The sequence below is a fragment of the Pristis pectinata genome, chromosome 3 (assembly GCF_009764475.1).
Source record: "Pristis pectinata isolate sPriPec2 chromosome 3, sPriPec2.1.pri, whole genome shotgun sequence".
Classification (NCBI taxonomy): domain Eukaryota; kingdom Metazoa; phylum Chordata; class Chondrichthyes; order Rhinopristiformes; family Pristidae; genus Pristis; species Pristis pectinata.
The window spans coordinates 140278876-140294923 of NC_067407.1; the positions used below are offsets into that span (position 1 = coordinate 140278876).

The 16048-nt window shown below is 40.8% G+C and overlaps 1 protein-coding gene across 6 annotated transcripts in view; it reads right to left on the minus strand.

Annotated features, from left to right (window-relative positions):
* LOC127568808 (collagen alpha-1(XII) chain-like) overlaps window positions 1–16048 on the minus strand; it is a 275536-nt gene that overhangs the window by 69282 nt on the left and 190206 nt on the right. For all 6 annotated transcript variants that reach the window (XM_052012994.1, XM_052012992.1, XM_052012989.1 and 3 more), the window contains 5 exons: window positions 12470–12634; window positions 11633–11671; window positions 10919–11057; window positions 2537–2679; window positions 221–330 (listed from right to left, as the gene is read on the minus strand). In XM_052012994.1, coding sequence (XP_051868954.1) covers window positions 221–330; window positions 2537–2679; window positions 10919–11057; window positions 11633–11671; window positions 12470–12634 — 596 coding nt within the window. The remainder of the gene's footprint in view (window positions 1–220; window positions 331–2536; window positions 2680–10918; window positions 11058–11632; window positions 11672–12469; window positions 12635–16048) is intronic.

The following is a 16048-nucleotide window of genomic DNA, read 5'->3' on the forward strand; positions in this document are numbered from 1 at the left end:
GTCTTCCCCACTGAGAGGTAGGACCTTCAGGGGTGCAGGTTGAAAGTCAAAGAATGCATAACTTTGAGATAGCCCATGCCACTTCCTGAGAGGCTACATTCCAGCAAACCTTGTCTTCCCAGTGTCTCAAGGACCAAGTAGCCACCTAATCACAAGATACAAACATGTTTTATCCTGGTGGAATTAAAAATCCATCAACAAAAATAACACAAAGACTGACCTTATGGAAGCTTCCATAAAATAGTTTCTTCACATCTTCATTGTCAAATGTGATGGTCTGGGACTCTCCTCTCTCATCCTTGTTAAAATATGATAGTGTTTGACTGTTGCCTATAATTTGAGGAACAAAATGTTTATTAGGTGATGGTTTATTGATGCAAATTAAATGAGAGATACACTCTAAATAGACTCCTGCTTTTGACCTTCCCAGGAGAACTTTAGTAAAGCAGTTATGTTCACAAAGCATGCAAGTAGTAATTTTGCATTTTTTGATGTCAACTTAACTACTTTCCATAACATAATTTAAAACTTTCCATTCTTATTTTTAAAAAAAATTCAGTCACTCATGCATTTAAATAAACCCTTGCCAAAGTAATGGTAGGGAAATTAATGAAGACTTAAAACTCGGAGACAGGTTAAAATTTAGAAAATTGGATGTGAGAATGACAGGCAAATTCTTTATACACAAATAAGATTTAATTACTACAGTATGTTTCACTTAAAGGAAGTGAGCTGGTACAGTGCAATTGAGATAACAAGAGAAATGACTTGGGGAGTGTTGGTAGATTTTCGGTAAGTAATGAATAAGTGGTATTAAGGCACAGATCATTCATGATTTACTTTGACAGCAGTGCAGGTGAGGAGATGAAGCTTCTTCATATCCCTAAAAATTCAAGCATGAGGTATTTTATTTTATTGACAGAATGTGGATGTCACTGGCAAGGCTAGCATTTACAGCATGTCCAGCAGTCACTTAGAAGCCAAAGCAAGTCAAGACAGCAGAGTTCCTTTCACTTAAGAGAATAACCAGATGGTTTTATACTATAATCTGGTATTTTCTTATTCACATTTTATTATACTTGACTTGTGCTACACATTTAGTTGATTAACCAAATGTAACTATTCCAGCTCTCATGATAGGATTTTAACTCATGCCTGGATCATTAGTCAAGCCTCTCAGTTAATGTATACTATGCTGTCAGACACCAATGGTAGAATCTTTCCAATCCTTGGATCTCCTGCCATAACTTCTTCAAAATAAGTATGTAAGATATAAAAACAGGAGTCGGCCATTCGGTTCCTCCTGCCTACTCCACCATTGAATATGATCATGATTGAACTTTTGGCTCAGTGCCACTTTCCTGCACTAACTCCATATCCCATGATTTCCTGGGCATCTTTGTACACCAGTCACTAAAAGCTAACAAGCAGGTGAAGCAGGCAATTAGGAAAGTAAATAGAATGTTTCTTTAATAATCTCTTACGTGGTACATTCTGAAAGTCCAAATGCATCACATCAACTGGTCTTCCTTTCTCTATTCTGCTGATTACATCTTCAAAAACTCTAACAGACTTGTCAACCATCATTTCACTTTCATAGATCCATGTTGACTAATTTTTCAAGTGACCTATTACCATTCCTTAATAATAGATTTCAGCATTTTCCTTCTTTGATATCTGGCTATCTGGTCTCTAGATGTCAGTTTTCCTCCCTTTCTTAAATTGTAGACTTATATTTGCTTTTTCTAATCTATGGGAACAGTTTGAGAATCCATGGAATTTTGGTTGAAAGCAGATATGATGAAATTTTGAAGCAAGAATAGGAACTTCCAAATCTTATCGTGGAAAGCAGTTAAATTGAACTCCATACATTTGGTGAATGTTGCTTGTTATATGAATCTGTTCCCCCAAAGTAAAAGCTACATCTGCCTGGTTTGTTATATACAACATCCCAGTTAGTAGCTTCTTTTAACATCTTAGTAATCATTACCTTTTCAATAATCTCAAATGAAGTAGTGTAGCAGTTAGCATAACACTTTACAGTGCCAGCGACCTGGGTTCAATTCCGGCCACTGTCTGTAAGGAGTTTGTACGTTCTCCCCATGTCTGCGTGGGTTTCCTCCGGGTGATCCGGTTTCCTCCCACATTCCAAAGACCTACGGGTTAGGAAGCCGTGGACGTGCTATGTTGGCGCCGAAAGTGTGGTGACACTTGCGGGCTGCCCCCGGAACACTCTACGCAAAAGATGTATTTCACTGTGTGTTTCGATGTACATGTGTCTAATAAAGAAATCTTATCTTATGGTCACTAAAATGCATCTTTTCTATGCACTAGACCAAGAAATAAAAGATTCTGATGGATCTAGTGCATGGGTTTGTAATTCTAACCCAGCAGTTTCTGTACAGATGGATTAACCATGGATTTAAAATGAAAATCCAGCCAAACAAAGAATGTACAATGTCTCAGTATTGGCCTAGAACTCTGAAGTTCACCTTACAGGTAGATCCCGTGACTGACAATGAGAAATCTGACTCACCATCGAGAAGCACTCCAACTTCTGGCTTGTTATCTTGGTCTGTGACCTGCCAGATGGTAAAAGGCTCAGAAGTGGTGGTTGGGAGAAGGCGGAAAAGCATCATGATGGTATAGGCTGACGGCATGCCATTAGGATGGATGTCTCTGTTGGACAATAAAACACATTAAATTGGCCAACCAGGATCTAATTAATCAAAAAAAGGAAGCAATAAACAGTACATTGAAATCACTGAAAAATTACAACATAGTTGGAGGCCATTCAGCCCATCATGTCTGAAAAAGAGATCTCTAACCTAATCCCACCACCAGCACTAGAACCAAAGCCCCGCAGGCTATGGGCTCTTCAAGTACACCCACGTATTGTTTAAACATAACATTGCCTCTCCCACTCTTTCAGGCAATGAGTTCCAGACCTCATCAACCTCTGGGTGAAAACATCATTCTTCACTCTAATCCTTCTTCCAAACACTTTGGATCGGTGCCCCCTAGTTGTTTGACCCTTCTGCTAAGGGAAATATATATTTCCTGTTTACTCTATCAAGGCTCCTCTAAGTTGAGACAAGTCGATTAAGTCTTCCCTCAGCCTCCTCTGTTCCAAAGAAAATAATGTTCACTTTGCCAATCCCTTGTTTTAGCTAAAAGTTTCCAATCTTTGCAAGACCTTTGTAAATCTCTGCACCTTCTCCACTGTAATTGCGTATTTTCTATAACGTAAATCCTGCATTTTTTTTCTATATGTGCGGATAGACTACGGAATCTCCTCGAAATAGTGAATTGATCTGGCTGGCGTATTTAAATCGGGAAGGGTCAGATAAAGTAGATAGAAACTGTTCCTGAAGGTGAAGTGATGAAGAACTAGAAGAAGGTGGTTGGCAAAAGAAACAAAAGTAATATGAGGAAAAAAAATCTTCACACAGTGAATGTTTGGAGCGGAGAACACACTGTTAGTGGCCGTATCAGATGCAGACTCAACCGTAGCATTCAGAAGGGATAAACATCTGAAAGGAAAGAAGTTGTATGTCCATGGAGAGCGAGTGGGGGAATTAAAACAGCTGGTTTGCTGGTCTCACTCAAGAGACAGATAAATATTTGAAAGATTGCGGAATGAGGGTTATGGGGAAATAGCACTCAAGAGTTGTTGAGGCCAGCAAAGATCAGCCATTGAATTGAATGGCGGGGCAGGCTTGAGGGGCCTGATGGCCAACTCCTGCTCCTATTTACTTGTGCTCTTGTGAAGCCATTATCAATTACAGTACTGTAACCATCTTGTGACTCTGCTTGCTAGCATTGCAAGCAAACACTTCAGCTGTCCCTCAATGATGTAAGAAACACTGGAGATACCAGAGACTACAGATGCTGGAATCAGGAGCAACAAAACAATCTGCTGGAGGAACTCAGTGGGTCGAGCAGGATCTGCGGGGGGAAGGAATTGTTGATACTTTGGGTCGAAACCCTGCATCTGGAGGATGCATCAAAAGTCGACAAATTCATCCCCCCCCCCCCACCCCCAATGCTGCTCAACCCGCTGAGTTTCTCTAGAAGACGGTTTGTTGTAAGAAACCTTTATTCTCCTTTAGAAACAACAGACGTTGCCTGATTGAGCTACCCGCCTCTCTTATTTTCTTTATATAGTTTACCTTCCCAAGTTAAGCGAGAGGTTTAAGTTAGACAGCATCACTACTCTGACCAAATTCCCCAATTAAGTACTGTTCCAATCTACAAAATGTAAAATACTGTGAGTACTCCATGAACAGCTTTTAAAGTTAACCCTTTTTTCAAATACTAAACAGCAGCTCTTCTGCCAATTTTGCCAAATTTCCCTAATTCCAAAGATGTACGGGTTAGGAAGTTGTTTGTGTGCTGTGTTGGCGCCGGAAGCGTGGCGACACTTGCGGGCTGCCCTCAGAACACTCTACGCAAAAAGATGTATTTCACCATGTGCTTCAATGTACATGTGACTAATAAAGAGATCTTATCTTAATATCCAAATACCAGTGTTTGGACTCTGCTCATGTTGTATTTAGTTGAAATTGTACCCACTGTGTACCAACAGTCCAATTTTAAACAAATGAATCCACACCTAAGTTTAGAAACAAATTGTTCAGAGACAGTTCCTCTACTTTCCTTTCAGTAACCTTGTTTACACAAAGCTACAGCACAACTGCAGTTCATAATCAGAAGCAGATTATTCCACCCAAGTATGGCCTTGCGCCATTCCCGACATTAACCACTTTCCAGCATTTTTTTTTCAAAGGATCAATTTGCTTCGAAATGATTAATTGCAAGAGAAATGTGGTACCAAAGTGGAAAAAGCTTGCTACAACTGGACAGGGCTTTGTTCCTTCTCGGCTCCGTACCATTATAAGATAATCTAGCACAGTCCTAGAGATGAAAGTCTGATCTTTCCTTGGGATTTTGGGGAAGAGGATCCTGGAATCGCGGTACAGACCGGAGCTTCCCAGGTGTTGTCAGACGACATTTGGAGTATTGTAAGCAGTTTTGGGCCCCGTATCTAAGGAAGGACGTGCTGGCAATTCGGAAAGTAAATGGAATTTGACCCAGGCAGGAAGGATGTGCTGGCAGTGTTTAGTTATCTTTTCTTGAAGTTTACCTCACTCTTTTAGATTTACTTCTGCGTAACTAGAATCATACCTATTGATAATCAAGCAAGAAAGAAATCTGATGGGCTGAATCCCATGAAAACTCTTGATATTCACCCATCCTCCCATTACTCCTTTCAACTGTGATCTGCTGCTTCCCACAGCTAACAACCGACATCTGGCTTCTGCTACTAGTCATCAAAGAGTAAAGTATCTCAAGGAAATTTCATTTTTTCCTCCAAGAAAGTCCAAATCCTTTTTTATGTATTGTTTGATCGATTTAATACAAATATTGTCAGATGTGGAATTATTCTCCTGGATACAAATGGAGAAATGAGATCTGTCCAAATCTGTACAGCTCAGGAAGATTGTGGTACCTGCTTGCAAGACAGTTTGCAATGCACAAGGGAACAGTTTCCCAATAATGCTATGAATTTATCAAAGACAAAACTTTTCACAGAAGCTACCAGTTCAGGTCTGTTGACTAGATAACAAGAAAGGACCATGGGACACATAGCATCTCCAGTAATTAATATACCAGGAGAGCACAACCAAAGTGGCCTGTCAGGAATTGACCATCTGGGTGATCATGGACCCACAGAAATAGACCATGAAGATAAAGAGCATGAGGTACATAGACAGAGGCGGGTGAGTTGCATCAGAGCAAGAGGTGATCTCAACCCGAAAATGTTACATTTGACCCAAACTGACTATCTGAGCAATGTTCGTACACAGCAAATGTCAATTAAATTGGGGGTTTTAATGCTGGGTGGTGATATGTGAGAGTGTTGATAATATGTGTAAGAGATATCATGTCATCCTCAACAAAGCTATTTGATTAAGCTATCCGAATCAGACTTGTATGTAATAATGTCAAGCTCCTATAAGAGACAGAAATATTGGAAAGATCATTTCACTTATAGTGTTTGTGCCAGTACTCTTAAAGAGATTTCAATTAATCCCGACTCCCTGCTTTCATCAAGTAAGGTTTTTTTCCCTTTTGAATTATATCGCCAGTGCTCTCCGGAAAGTTCCTACTTCATCTGCTTCCACTGTCCTTTCAGGTTACAACCCAGATTACAAAAAACAAATTACTCAAATTCTTTTTACCTGAATCCTCCTTTGTTGGTGAAGACACTACAAAGAGTTAAACAGCTTCTCCTTGTTTACTCATCAAAAGCCTCATGATTTTCAGCACCTCTGTCACATCTACTATTTACATTTTCTCCTCTGGGGATAATATAGCTTCTCCAGTCTCTCACATGACTACCTTTTAAATTCATTGAAGAGACGTACAGTATATATGATTGGCAAAGCTTTCATCAAATATCCATCCCTAATTACTATCAACACCACATCCCCTATCTTCTGTGGCTTGCTGGGTCAGTTTGGAGGCGAGGTATGAGTCAGCCGTTTCGGTGGTTTAGAGATCAACGTACGAGGTTAGACTTGTTCTGTTTGTTCTTCATCAAGAGTTAAACTTCGCGTGGGTTTAACATCTGAACATTTTTATTAACCAACACCAGACTGTTTGCTTTCCCTCTCTTTTTACAGCCACTTTCTGTTCTCCCATGTGACCCCGTGCATTGCCTACTGGGAACTGTAGTTCTTTATTATAACTACATAATAACACAAGACTGGCAGACTTTCTTCCCTTACAGACATCAGTGACCCAACTTTACAATACCCAATACCTTCACTGTCACTGATACTCTTCGTTGTTTTCCAAATTCAAAGTTACATGATGCATCTCTATAGAACTCTGGTTCGGCTGCATTTAGAGTATTGCGTGCAATTATGGTGACCTCACTACAGGAAGGATGTCGAGGCTTTAGAGAGGGTGCAGAGGAGGTTTACGAGGATGCTGCCTGGATTAGAGGGCATGTGCTATCAGGAGAGGCTGGACAAAGTTGGGCTCTTTTCTCTGGAGCGGTGGAGGCTGAGGGGTGATCTGTTGGAAGTGTATAAAATTATGAGGGGCATAGATCAGGTGGACAAGCAATATCTTTTTCCCATTATTGAGCGATCCAATACCAGAGGGCATGTATTTAAGGTGAGAGAGGGTAGGTTCAGAACAGATGTGAGGGGTATGTTTTTTACTGAGAGAGTGGTGGATGCTTGGAACACATAGGGTGGTGGACGCAAGTTTATTGGGGGCTTTTAAGAGGGGCTTAGATGGGCATATGAATGAGAGGAAAATAGAGGGATATGGGCATTCTGTAGGTAGGAGGGATTAGCTATGTCGGCACAACATTGTGGGCCGAAGAACCTGTTCTGTGCTGTACCGTTCTATGTCCTATGTTCTACATTTCATTACTAGACAAATCCCTGGCAGGACACAAACTAAGATCTCCATATCAACAGTCCAGACACCTGAATACTAATCCAGTCATGTGTATACCTTGCCATCACTTTCCAAATAGAAATCCCTCTTCCCTGATATAACTCCAGTAAATTTTTCCTGTATCCTTTCCAGTGAGTCTATATAGAATCAATATCCTGAACTCTTTTTTCTTGGATATGAAGCATTGCCTAAATAAAGAGTCGAAAATGAAAGTTTCTGGTGTGGATTGCATTCCAGAAATCTAGTCTTGTCAAATCATTTTATGCATTTCCATGAGATCCGCTCTCATTCTCTTCCAGTTCTTACTGATATATAGAAAGTCCATCAATTCAGTGGTAGGGTAGGATATGAACCTCCACACTAGTTTTCCCTTTCTTCATTGTTTCAGACAATAAACTGTGGTGAGTGGAAAAACCACCTTGAAACTACAAACTCTCCCAACTACTTTTGAGAAGACCCATTCTGATATATGCTTATTACATAAGCTTAATTGAATCATCGTATAGAAATAAAATCAGTCATCGGAAATGAGAACATGTCTTGCTGTCGAAATAAATCAGAAAAGAAACTTCCTTCAGGCAATTAGCTAAGTGAGTGTATATTTTACTCTTGTGTGCCCACCAGTATCATTTCCTAATGGTCCGTATGGTCTTTAAACTTTGGAATTGTATCTGTCTCCACTACCTCCTCTGGCAGCTCGTTCCAGATAATCACCACCCTCTGTGTGAAAAACCAACCCCTCAGATCTCCTTTAAATTTCTCCCCTCTCACCTCCAATCTTGTGCCCTCTAGTTCTAGACTCCCATATCCTGGGAAAAAAATCATATCTTTGCTCCTCATAATATCATAAACCTCTATAGATTCACCCCTCAGCATCTACGTTCCGGTGAGAACAAACCCAGCCTATCCAATCTCTCCCTGTAACTACAGACCTCCATACCAGGCAACATCTTGGTGAATCTCTTCTGTGTTTCTGCATCATAATAAAGAGTACAAGAATAAACATCCCGATACTAGTGCAAATTTTAAGTAAATTCATCTCTATTCGATTGATCAAAGAGTTCTATAGGACAGAAAAGGAAGTCTAATACTAAAATTCTTAATATCGCCTGGGTGTCTAAAGGCACCGTGTGACCCAGTGATGCTGCAAGAGGTTGAAGTCAAATGAATGGGGTGGGAGGCAAGGGATAAGCTGTGGGGAGAAAACATTGAGCAACCTCAAAATATACTTATTACTGATTTGTCTTTTAAAAGTGCAGTGACCGTTTTCAAAGATAATCGTGTAAACAATTCAAGGATGACAATATTCCACAAGGATCAACAATAGTAATGATTGGTCAATTTGTTCTGAGCTCAGTTGGTTAACAGAGGAATACTGTCCACAAAACTGGGCATCTTCAAATAGAATTATTTAAAATATTTTCAAGAAACAAACTGGTGGTTTTACGTTATATTCTAAGGGTTAAGTCTGCAAACAACCAGCCTCTCTGGGATCCTTTCCGAGGGCTGGATTGTAGATATTGTCCTTGAATCCTGTCTTGTCGTGCAAAGGTGAGGGCTCTAGCAACTGATTGGGATCTGTTAAGCTGAATGATTTATCTCTGTACCTTAAATATTATGTAAAGTAAAAGAGGATCTTGTACTTTGTGGATCAGTTTATGTATTAGAGCAGTCACAAAGTACTTTCATTGAAGTGTTAATGTTGTAATGCAGGAAACAGAACAGCTAATTTAAGCAAAACAAGTATCTGGGTCCAACATCAAGAAACTGCCCATAGTATCTGTTGGTGGAAGGATAAATATTGAACAGAGTACTGGGAAAAAAAAAATTCATCACTTCAAGTAAGATTATGGGATTCTTTACAAGGCAGAGGGACTTCAGTTTAACTACATTTGAAAGATGGCATCTTATTTTACATTGGTGGGGTGAGGACTGTACTGGCAAGGGCAGCCTTTAAATCGTATTAACCTTCTGCAGTTTAGAAAGTGGCAATGAACCAACTTTCTGAATCACTGCTGTCCTAAAAATAAAGGCATGTCTAAAGTGCCATTGGGTAAGGAATTACAGGCCTCTGGGCCAGTTTCACTGAAGAATTGACAATATATTTTCAAGTCGGAATGGTTTGTGATTTATGAGGTACCTGCAGTTGGTTGCATTTCCATATTCTGGCTACCTTGGTCCTACTGGACAGTAGAGGTAAAATATTTGCAGAAGTATTGGTGAGTTGCTATATTAAACCTGTAGTTCGTATAGATTTCACTAACCGTGGGCCATTCGTGGAGTTGGTGAATTGTTATGGTGATGGGTGGGTGCCAGTCAAACAAGTTATTTTATCCTGGGTGGTGCTGAGTGTTACTGGATTCACACTCATCCAGGCAAGCAGAGAAAACTCCATTGCACTCCTAGCCAAAGCTTCGCAGGCAACGGAAGGACTTTGCAGAGCCAGTAAATGAGCAGAATCTGACCTGCCTTTAATACCACAGTATTTAAATGGATGGTCCAGTTAATTTTTTGCTCAATGGTGATCACCAAATGTTTGTTGGGAATTCAATGATGGAAACTCTGTTAAATATAAGAGGGAAGACAGTAATTGCTCTGGTTTTTGGAGTGGTCATTCCCTTACATTTGTCCTGATTTATCTGGAAGAGGCACATTGCCAGTCAGATGTTTGTCTTGTAGCTTGTTTGAATCGACTTGATGAGAGGCTTTGTTTGTTGTGAAGCACAAGCTGGGATAATGCCAGGTCTAAACTGGCTGAAGAATATTGTGGTCATTGTAAGAACCTCAGGAGAGGCTCAGATGAATCTTTCAGACTATTAATTGATAATGACTACAGATCTCTTTGCTTTTGCATTCACGCGCTGGCCTACACCACTGTTGGGGAAAGAAACTCAAGAACCTCCATCTCCAAGTAGTGACTTGACTGTGCACCACCATTCATATCTGAATGTGCAGGAGAGAAGAGATTCAAACTATTCCATCGGTAGTTGAATCACTTAGCTTTGTCAATAGCATGCTGCTTATGTTTCAAGGAATGGCTCCTGAATCCACAACTTTCAGATGCAGAGACAGGAGTTTCTATCCCGCTGTTATAAGACTATTGAACGGTCCCCTAGTACAACAAAATGGACTCTTGACCTCACAATCTACCTCATTATGAGTTTGCACCTTATTGTCTACCTGCACTGCATTTTCTCTGTTGCTGTAACACTTTATTCTGCATTCTGTATTGTTTTACCTTTTACTACCTCAATGTACTGTCTAATGAATTGATCTGTATGAACGGTATACATCAAATTTTTCACAGTGACAATAATAAACTAATTCTAACCAACTCCAATTCCAAGTTTTATCATCAAACGATAGCCAACAGGGATAGATTCAGAGAGAGGTTCTCTCTGGACATAGTGTAACAAAGCTGTGAGCACTGATAACTTACACAGTGGGTTGTTGGAGGTTTGCATCTTTATGAATATTGTAAGCTGTAAAGCTATTGAAAGACCCAGGTTCCATTGACACTCCAGCAAGAGATGCGGCGTTCTTCACTGTCATATTGAATACCTCCAGCATTCTGTAACCTTCAAAAGAATAACACGCAAAGCTATCTATTAGACATCCATTCTCCTATACAATGTAAACACTGTACAGTATTATAAAATGGCAAAGTATTCAAATCATCTTGGTTGAGCAGCTCAGTGCCCAGACGCTCCAAGTTGGCAGATGTGCTACTTGACTTACTCCATTAGGAATATCCAGCTCTTTCCTCCCCAGTAAGGGAGCTAAATCCATCTTAGCTGCCAGACCTTGCCTCGGAATTGCTCCCACTTCTTCCGCAACTTTTCCATTGGTGGGTAAGAGGGTCAGAGACAGGTAGAAAATGATAAACACAGATGATGAGAAAGACTAAGAAAGAGAAAGAAATGAGAGCAGGGAGAGGGAGCCTGCAGAAACAAACTGGCGATGAGTAGTTCACACATGCAGCAGAAAGATTGCTTCTGATGACAGCCTTACAAGGCTTTAATTTAAAGGAATATATTATCTAAAAAAAAATTTACCCAAGTTATGAAAGCTACATTCTGCTACTAGATCACATTTCTTCTTGATAATGGCAGTTTCAGTGAAAGAACAGAAACAACACCTATGTATCCCTTACCTGGTGTTGTGAATCCATTGAGATAAATCAGCGGGCAAGCTGCAATGACACAAGGAAACAGACATTAATAGGAAAAATGTGCGTATTTCTCTAAAAGTGCAACATGATAACCACCTTCACATCATGGGTAAAACTTCACCCTCACTTACATGGTACCAGCATTGTCTGTGTCATCTGGATTCTTGTCTCCATCCTTTTAGAGAGTCCCTTTGTCCTCACCAACCTGCTAAATCTATCTTAGCTGCCAGACCTTGCTTCTTTTCTCAGATTTCCCAATTCTGAATAGGGTCATTGACCTGAAATGTTAATTCTGCTTCTCTCTCCACAGATGCTGCCTGACCTGCTGAGTATCTCCAGTACTTTCTGTTTCTATTTCATATTTCCAGCATCTGCAGTTAACTTGAGTTTGGATGGGTGAAGTTTTCTTCTTATATTCAGTGTCTGGGAAAGGGAGAGTTATTTTCTTTATAGTGCCATTTCATTGTGCCTGGTTCATAGCTATACACCAAATCTACACAGAACTGCCTGAAACAAGATAAGGAAGACCATGTTTGGTACCTTCCCCTAATCACACTGAGGTTTAAGTGTTGCTCACATTATTGCAACTGATAAAAGTGGATTTTGTGCCACTATTTCTCTACTTGCGGCATGAATTCACAGTGGGTTATAGTCCTACTGGTGCTTGCCCCCCTCTGGTAGCTCAGTCAATTATCTAGAATTGTTAGTGGACTTCTGCAACATGGCATTTGAGAAACTTGCTGCATAGGACAATCTATTTTTCGAAGGAAGCCGTGAACATTTCAGTTAATTAGTAAGATATGAAGGAAAGTAACTCACTTGAAGTAGCTGTTTCACAAAGGAAAGTGATGAGCTGATCCTGAATCTTTTCAAAGGCATCGAAATCATCCACAAAGAAGAGATGCCTTTCACTGGGTTTGCTGCCAATGTTTTTCAACTCAATGATGTCGATGTCAGCAACCCCCACGACAAACACACTGTAACCTGCATGGAAAAGGCAATATCATAGGAAAGGTTTAGAGGGACATGGGCTAAACGTAGGCAAATGGGCATCTTGGTCAGCATGGATGAATTGGGCTGAAGGGCCTGTTCCCGTGCTGTATTACTCTATGACTTTATCTCTCCAGTTTAAAAGACTGCCAGCGCTTATCATTGATCCTCAACGAGGAACATGCTGCGTAACAAAACACATTCCAAACAGTGTGCATTGCAACATGGTGGCAGACTGGTACTACGACTGTAATGAATTATTGATTAATCTGTACAATAAATCTTTACAAATTAGTCTATGACAGATGATGCAGCTTTACAAAACTCTAGTTAGACCACACTTAGAGTACTGTGTTCAGTTCTGGTCACCACATTATAGGAAGGATGTGGAGGCGTTGGAGAGGGTGCAGAGGAGATTTACCAGGATGCTGCCTGGATTAGAGTGTATGGAATATGAGGAGAGGCTTAAGGTGCTAGGGCTTTATTTACTGGAAAGGAGGAGGATGAGGGAAGACATGATAGAGGTATATAAAATATTGAGAGGAATAGATAGAGTAGACAGCCAGCGCCTCCTTCCCAGGGCACCAATGCTCAAGGCGAGAGGGCATGGCTTTAAGGTTATGGGTGGGAGGTTCAGGGGAGATGTCAGGGGGAGGTTTTTCACCCAGAGAGTGGTTGGCGCATGGAATGTACTGCCTGGGGTGGTGGTGGAGGCAGATACATTGGATAGGTTCAAGAGTTTGTTGGATAGGCACATGGAGGAATGTGGGATAGAGGGATATGCGGGAGGAAAGGTTTAGATAGTGTGAGGGTGGTTTGATGGACGGCACAACATGGTGGGCCGAAGGGCCTGTTTTGTGCTGTATGGTTCTATGGTTTAGATCTAAACATGCAGCAAAGAATTTTCTCAGTGATAGAGATCCTGGTAAACAGTGAATCTCCAGCTAAACGTTCCACCCAATCCTGCTACAGTTACCATGTGGCTCGTCTCAAATTCCTCAAATACATGTAACCTGAAATGTTAAGAAAGTCATGAGATCCAGCGTGGGTCATATCCAGATTGTACTCACTGGAACCGTTACTGCAAATTGTTCGACTCGGCCAGTAATGCGGGATCACACATTAAAGGAGCTCTTACACTGCAGAAAATGTGGTGACTGGGGGAAACTGTATGCATCCCTGAGTATAAATGGATTTACCATTGACCTCTTACACCCATGAATCTCTGACACTAGGGGAATGTTGGTGGTGGCTGATGTGTCCCTCCCATAGTCATAATTTAATTGTAGTTAAATATTTGCAGCTCTATGTAGAGTCCAGGGTGACGAAGCTAGATGGAAAGTCCAAAAGACCATGGTCAGTCTTCCAAGACAGCGTGGACAAAAATAGGCAGAGAAGCATACCTTGGAACCAGAATTAAACATTACAATAGTCATGATTCAAGCAGCATGAAACTGTGTAATACTCAATTGCATGTAAATATAATTGAATTTACAAGTTATGACTCACATGGTTCATTTATCAGTATGCAATCTGACCCTCAATTATTTATCACACTGCATCTGCCCTCTTCACACCTCCAGCTTAATACACACCATCATCTGAGAGTAATCAGTGGGTCAAGATGTGTTTGTGAATGACTTGCCAGGAGACTGGGTTTAAATTTGACTCATCTTACTCATGCAGTTATTTGGTATCCATTGCCAAGAATGCTTCAGCATTTAAATCCATTAGCTATGGTCAGCTTGCTGATTCATATGAATGATAATTCAATGCATAGAAGTAGGATTGAATAACTTAGGAAAACAGACATTCTAATTCCCAACTATAACTTTTTGTGTGGGAGCTCAGAAGTAGGTTTTGTGATAAAAATTAGTGCACAGACCTCCCATGAAGATAAATGGTTATCTCTTGTTCAAGAATGCATGAAGTGGGAATGACCTGAGCTACAAACAATGTCTATGTGGCCCCATCAGTAAAAGTGTTTGCTTTCACTGTTGTGGTTACAGAGGACGATCTATGGACTGATAATCAACAGTCACTGACTAGGAACTTTGCCAGAGTATAATCAATCCCAATAGCTGTGAAAGGGAGGATGGGGGATAACATTTCACTCATGTTTCTAGAGCAATAATTTTGGTCAATAAATTTTAACATACATATTATGATACAGGAGGAGACATTTTGGCCCATCAGATCCATGCCCAGTAATCCCGTCAGTCCCGTTTCCCCTGACTCCTGCAACGTATTCTCTCTCACAGGCTCATCAACACCCTGTTGATTCCAACACTAGGGGTAATGTACAGTGGCCAATTAACCTATCATCACATCTTTTGGATCTGGCAGAAAACAGGAGCACCCAGAGAAAACCCACACGGTCACAGGAAGAACAATAAAGAACTGAATATCTCACTTCCTAAAACATTCACGACAATCTCTTGGATCTCTTGACAGGATCTCTTCTGGGGAAGGTACGACCTGTACAAAAGGGATGGGTTGCACCTGAACTCAAGAGGGACCAATGTCCTTGCGGGCAGGTTTTCTAGAGCTGTTGGGGAGGATTTAAATCAGGTTGGCAGGGGTATGGAAACCAGAGTGATAGGTCAGATGATGGAGCAGTTGGTGTAAAGGTAGATGCATTATGTAGAGAGACTATGAGGAAGGATAGACAGTGGCTAGGTCATAAACGCAGTCAGTTGGATGGGTTGAAATGTCTTTAATGCGAGCAGTATTAGGAATAAGAGTGATAAACTCAGAGTATGGATCAATACATGGAATTATGATGTTGTGGCCATTACAAAGACTTGGTTGTCTCAAGGGTAGGATTAGCTGCTTGATGTTCCAGGACTTAGATGTTTCAAAAGGGACATTTAAAAGGCTGTTAGATAGGGATATTGATGTAAGAAAAATGGAAGGTTATGGGCTGTGCAGGAGGGAAGGGTCAGATTGATCATGGAGGAGGTGTTAGATAGGGATATTGATGTAAGGAAAATGGAGGGTTATGGGCTGTGCAGGAGGGAAGGGTCAGATTGATCATGGAGGAGGTGTTAGATAGGGATATTGATGTAAGAAAAATGGAGGGTTATGGGCTGTGCAGGAGGGAAGGGTCAGATTGATCATGGAGGAGGTGTTAGATAGGGATATTGATGTAAGGAAAATGGAGGGTTATGGGCTGTGCAGGAGGGAAGGGTCAGATTGATCATGGAGGAGGTGTTAGATAGGGATATTGATGTAAGAAAAATGGAGGGTTATGGGCTGTGCAGGAGGGAAGGGTCAGATTGATCATGGAGGAGGTGTTAGATAGGGATATTGATGTAAGAAAAATGGAAGGTTATGGGCTGTGCAAGAGGGAAGGGTCAGATTGATCATGGAGGAGGTGTACATATAGTTCGGCTCAACATTGTGGGC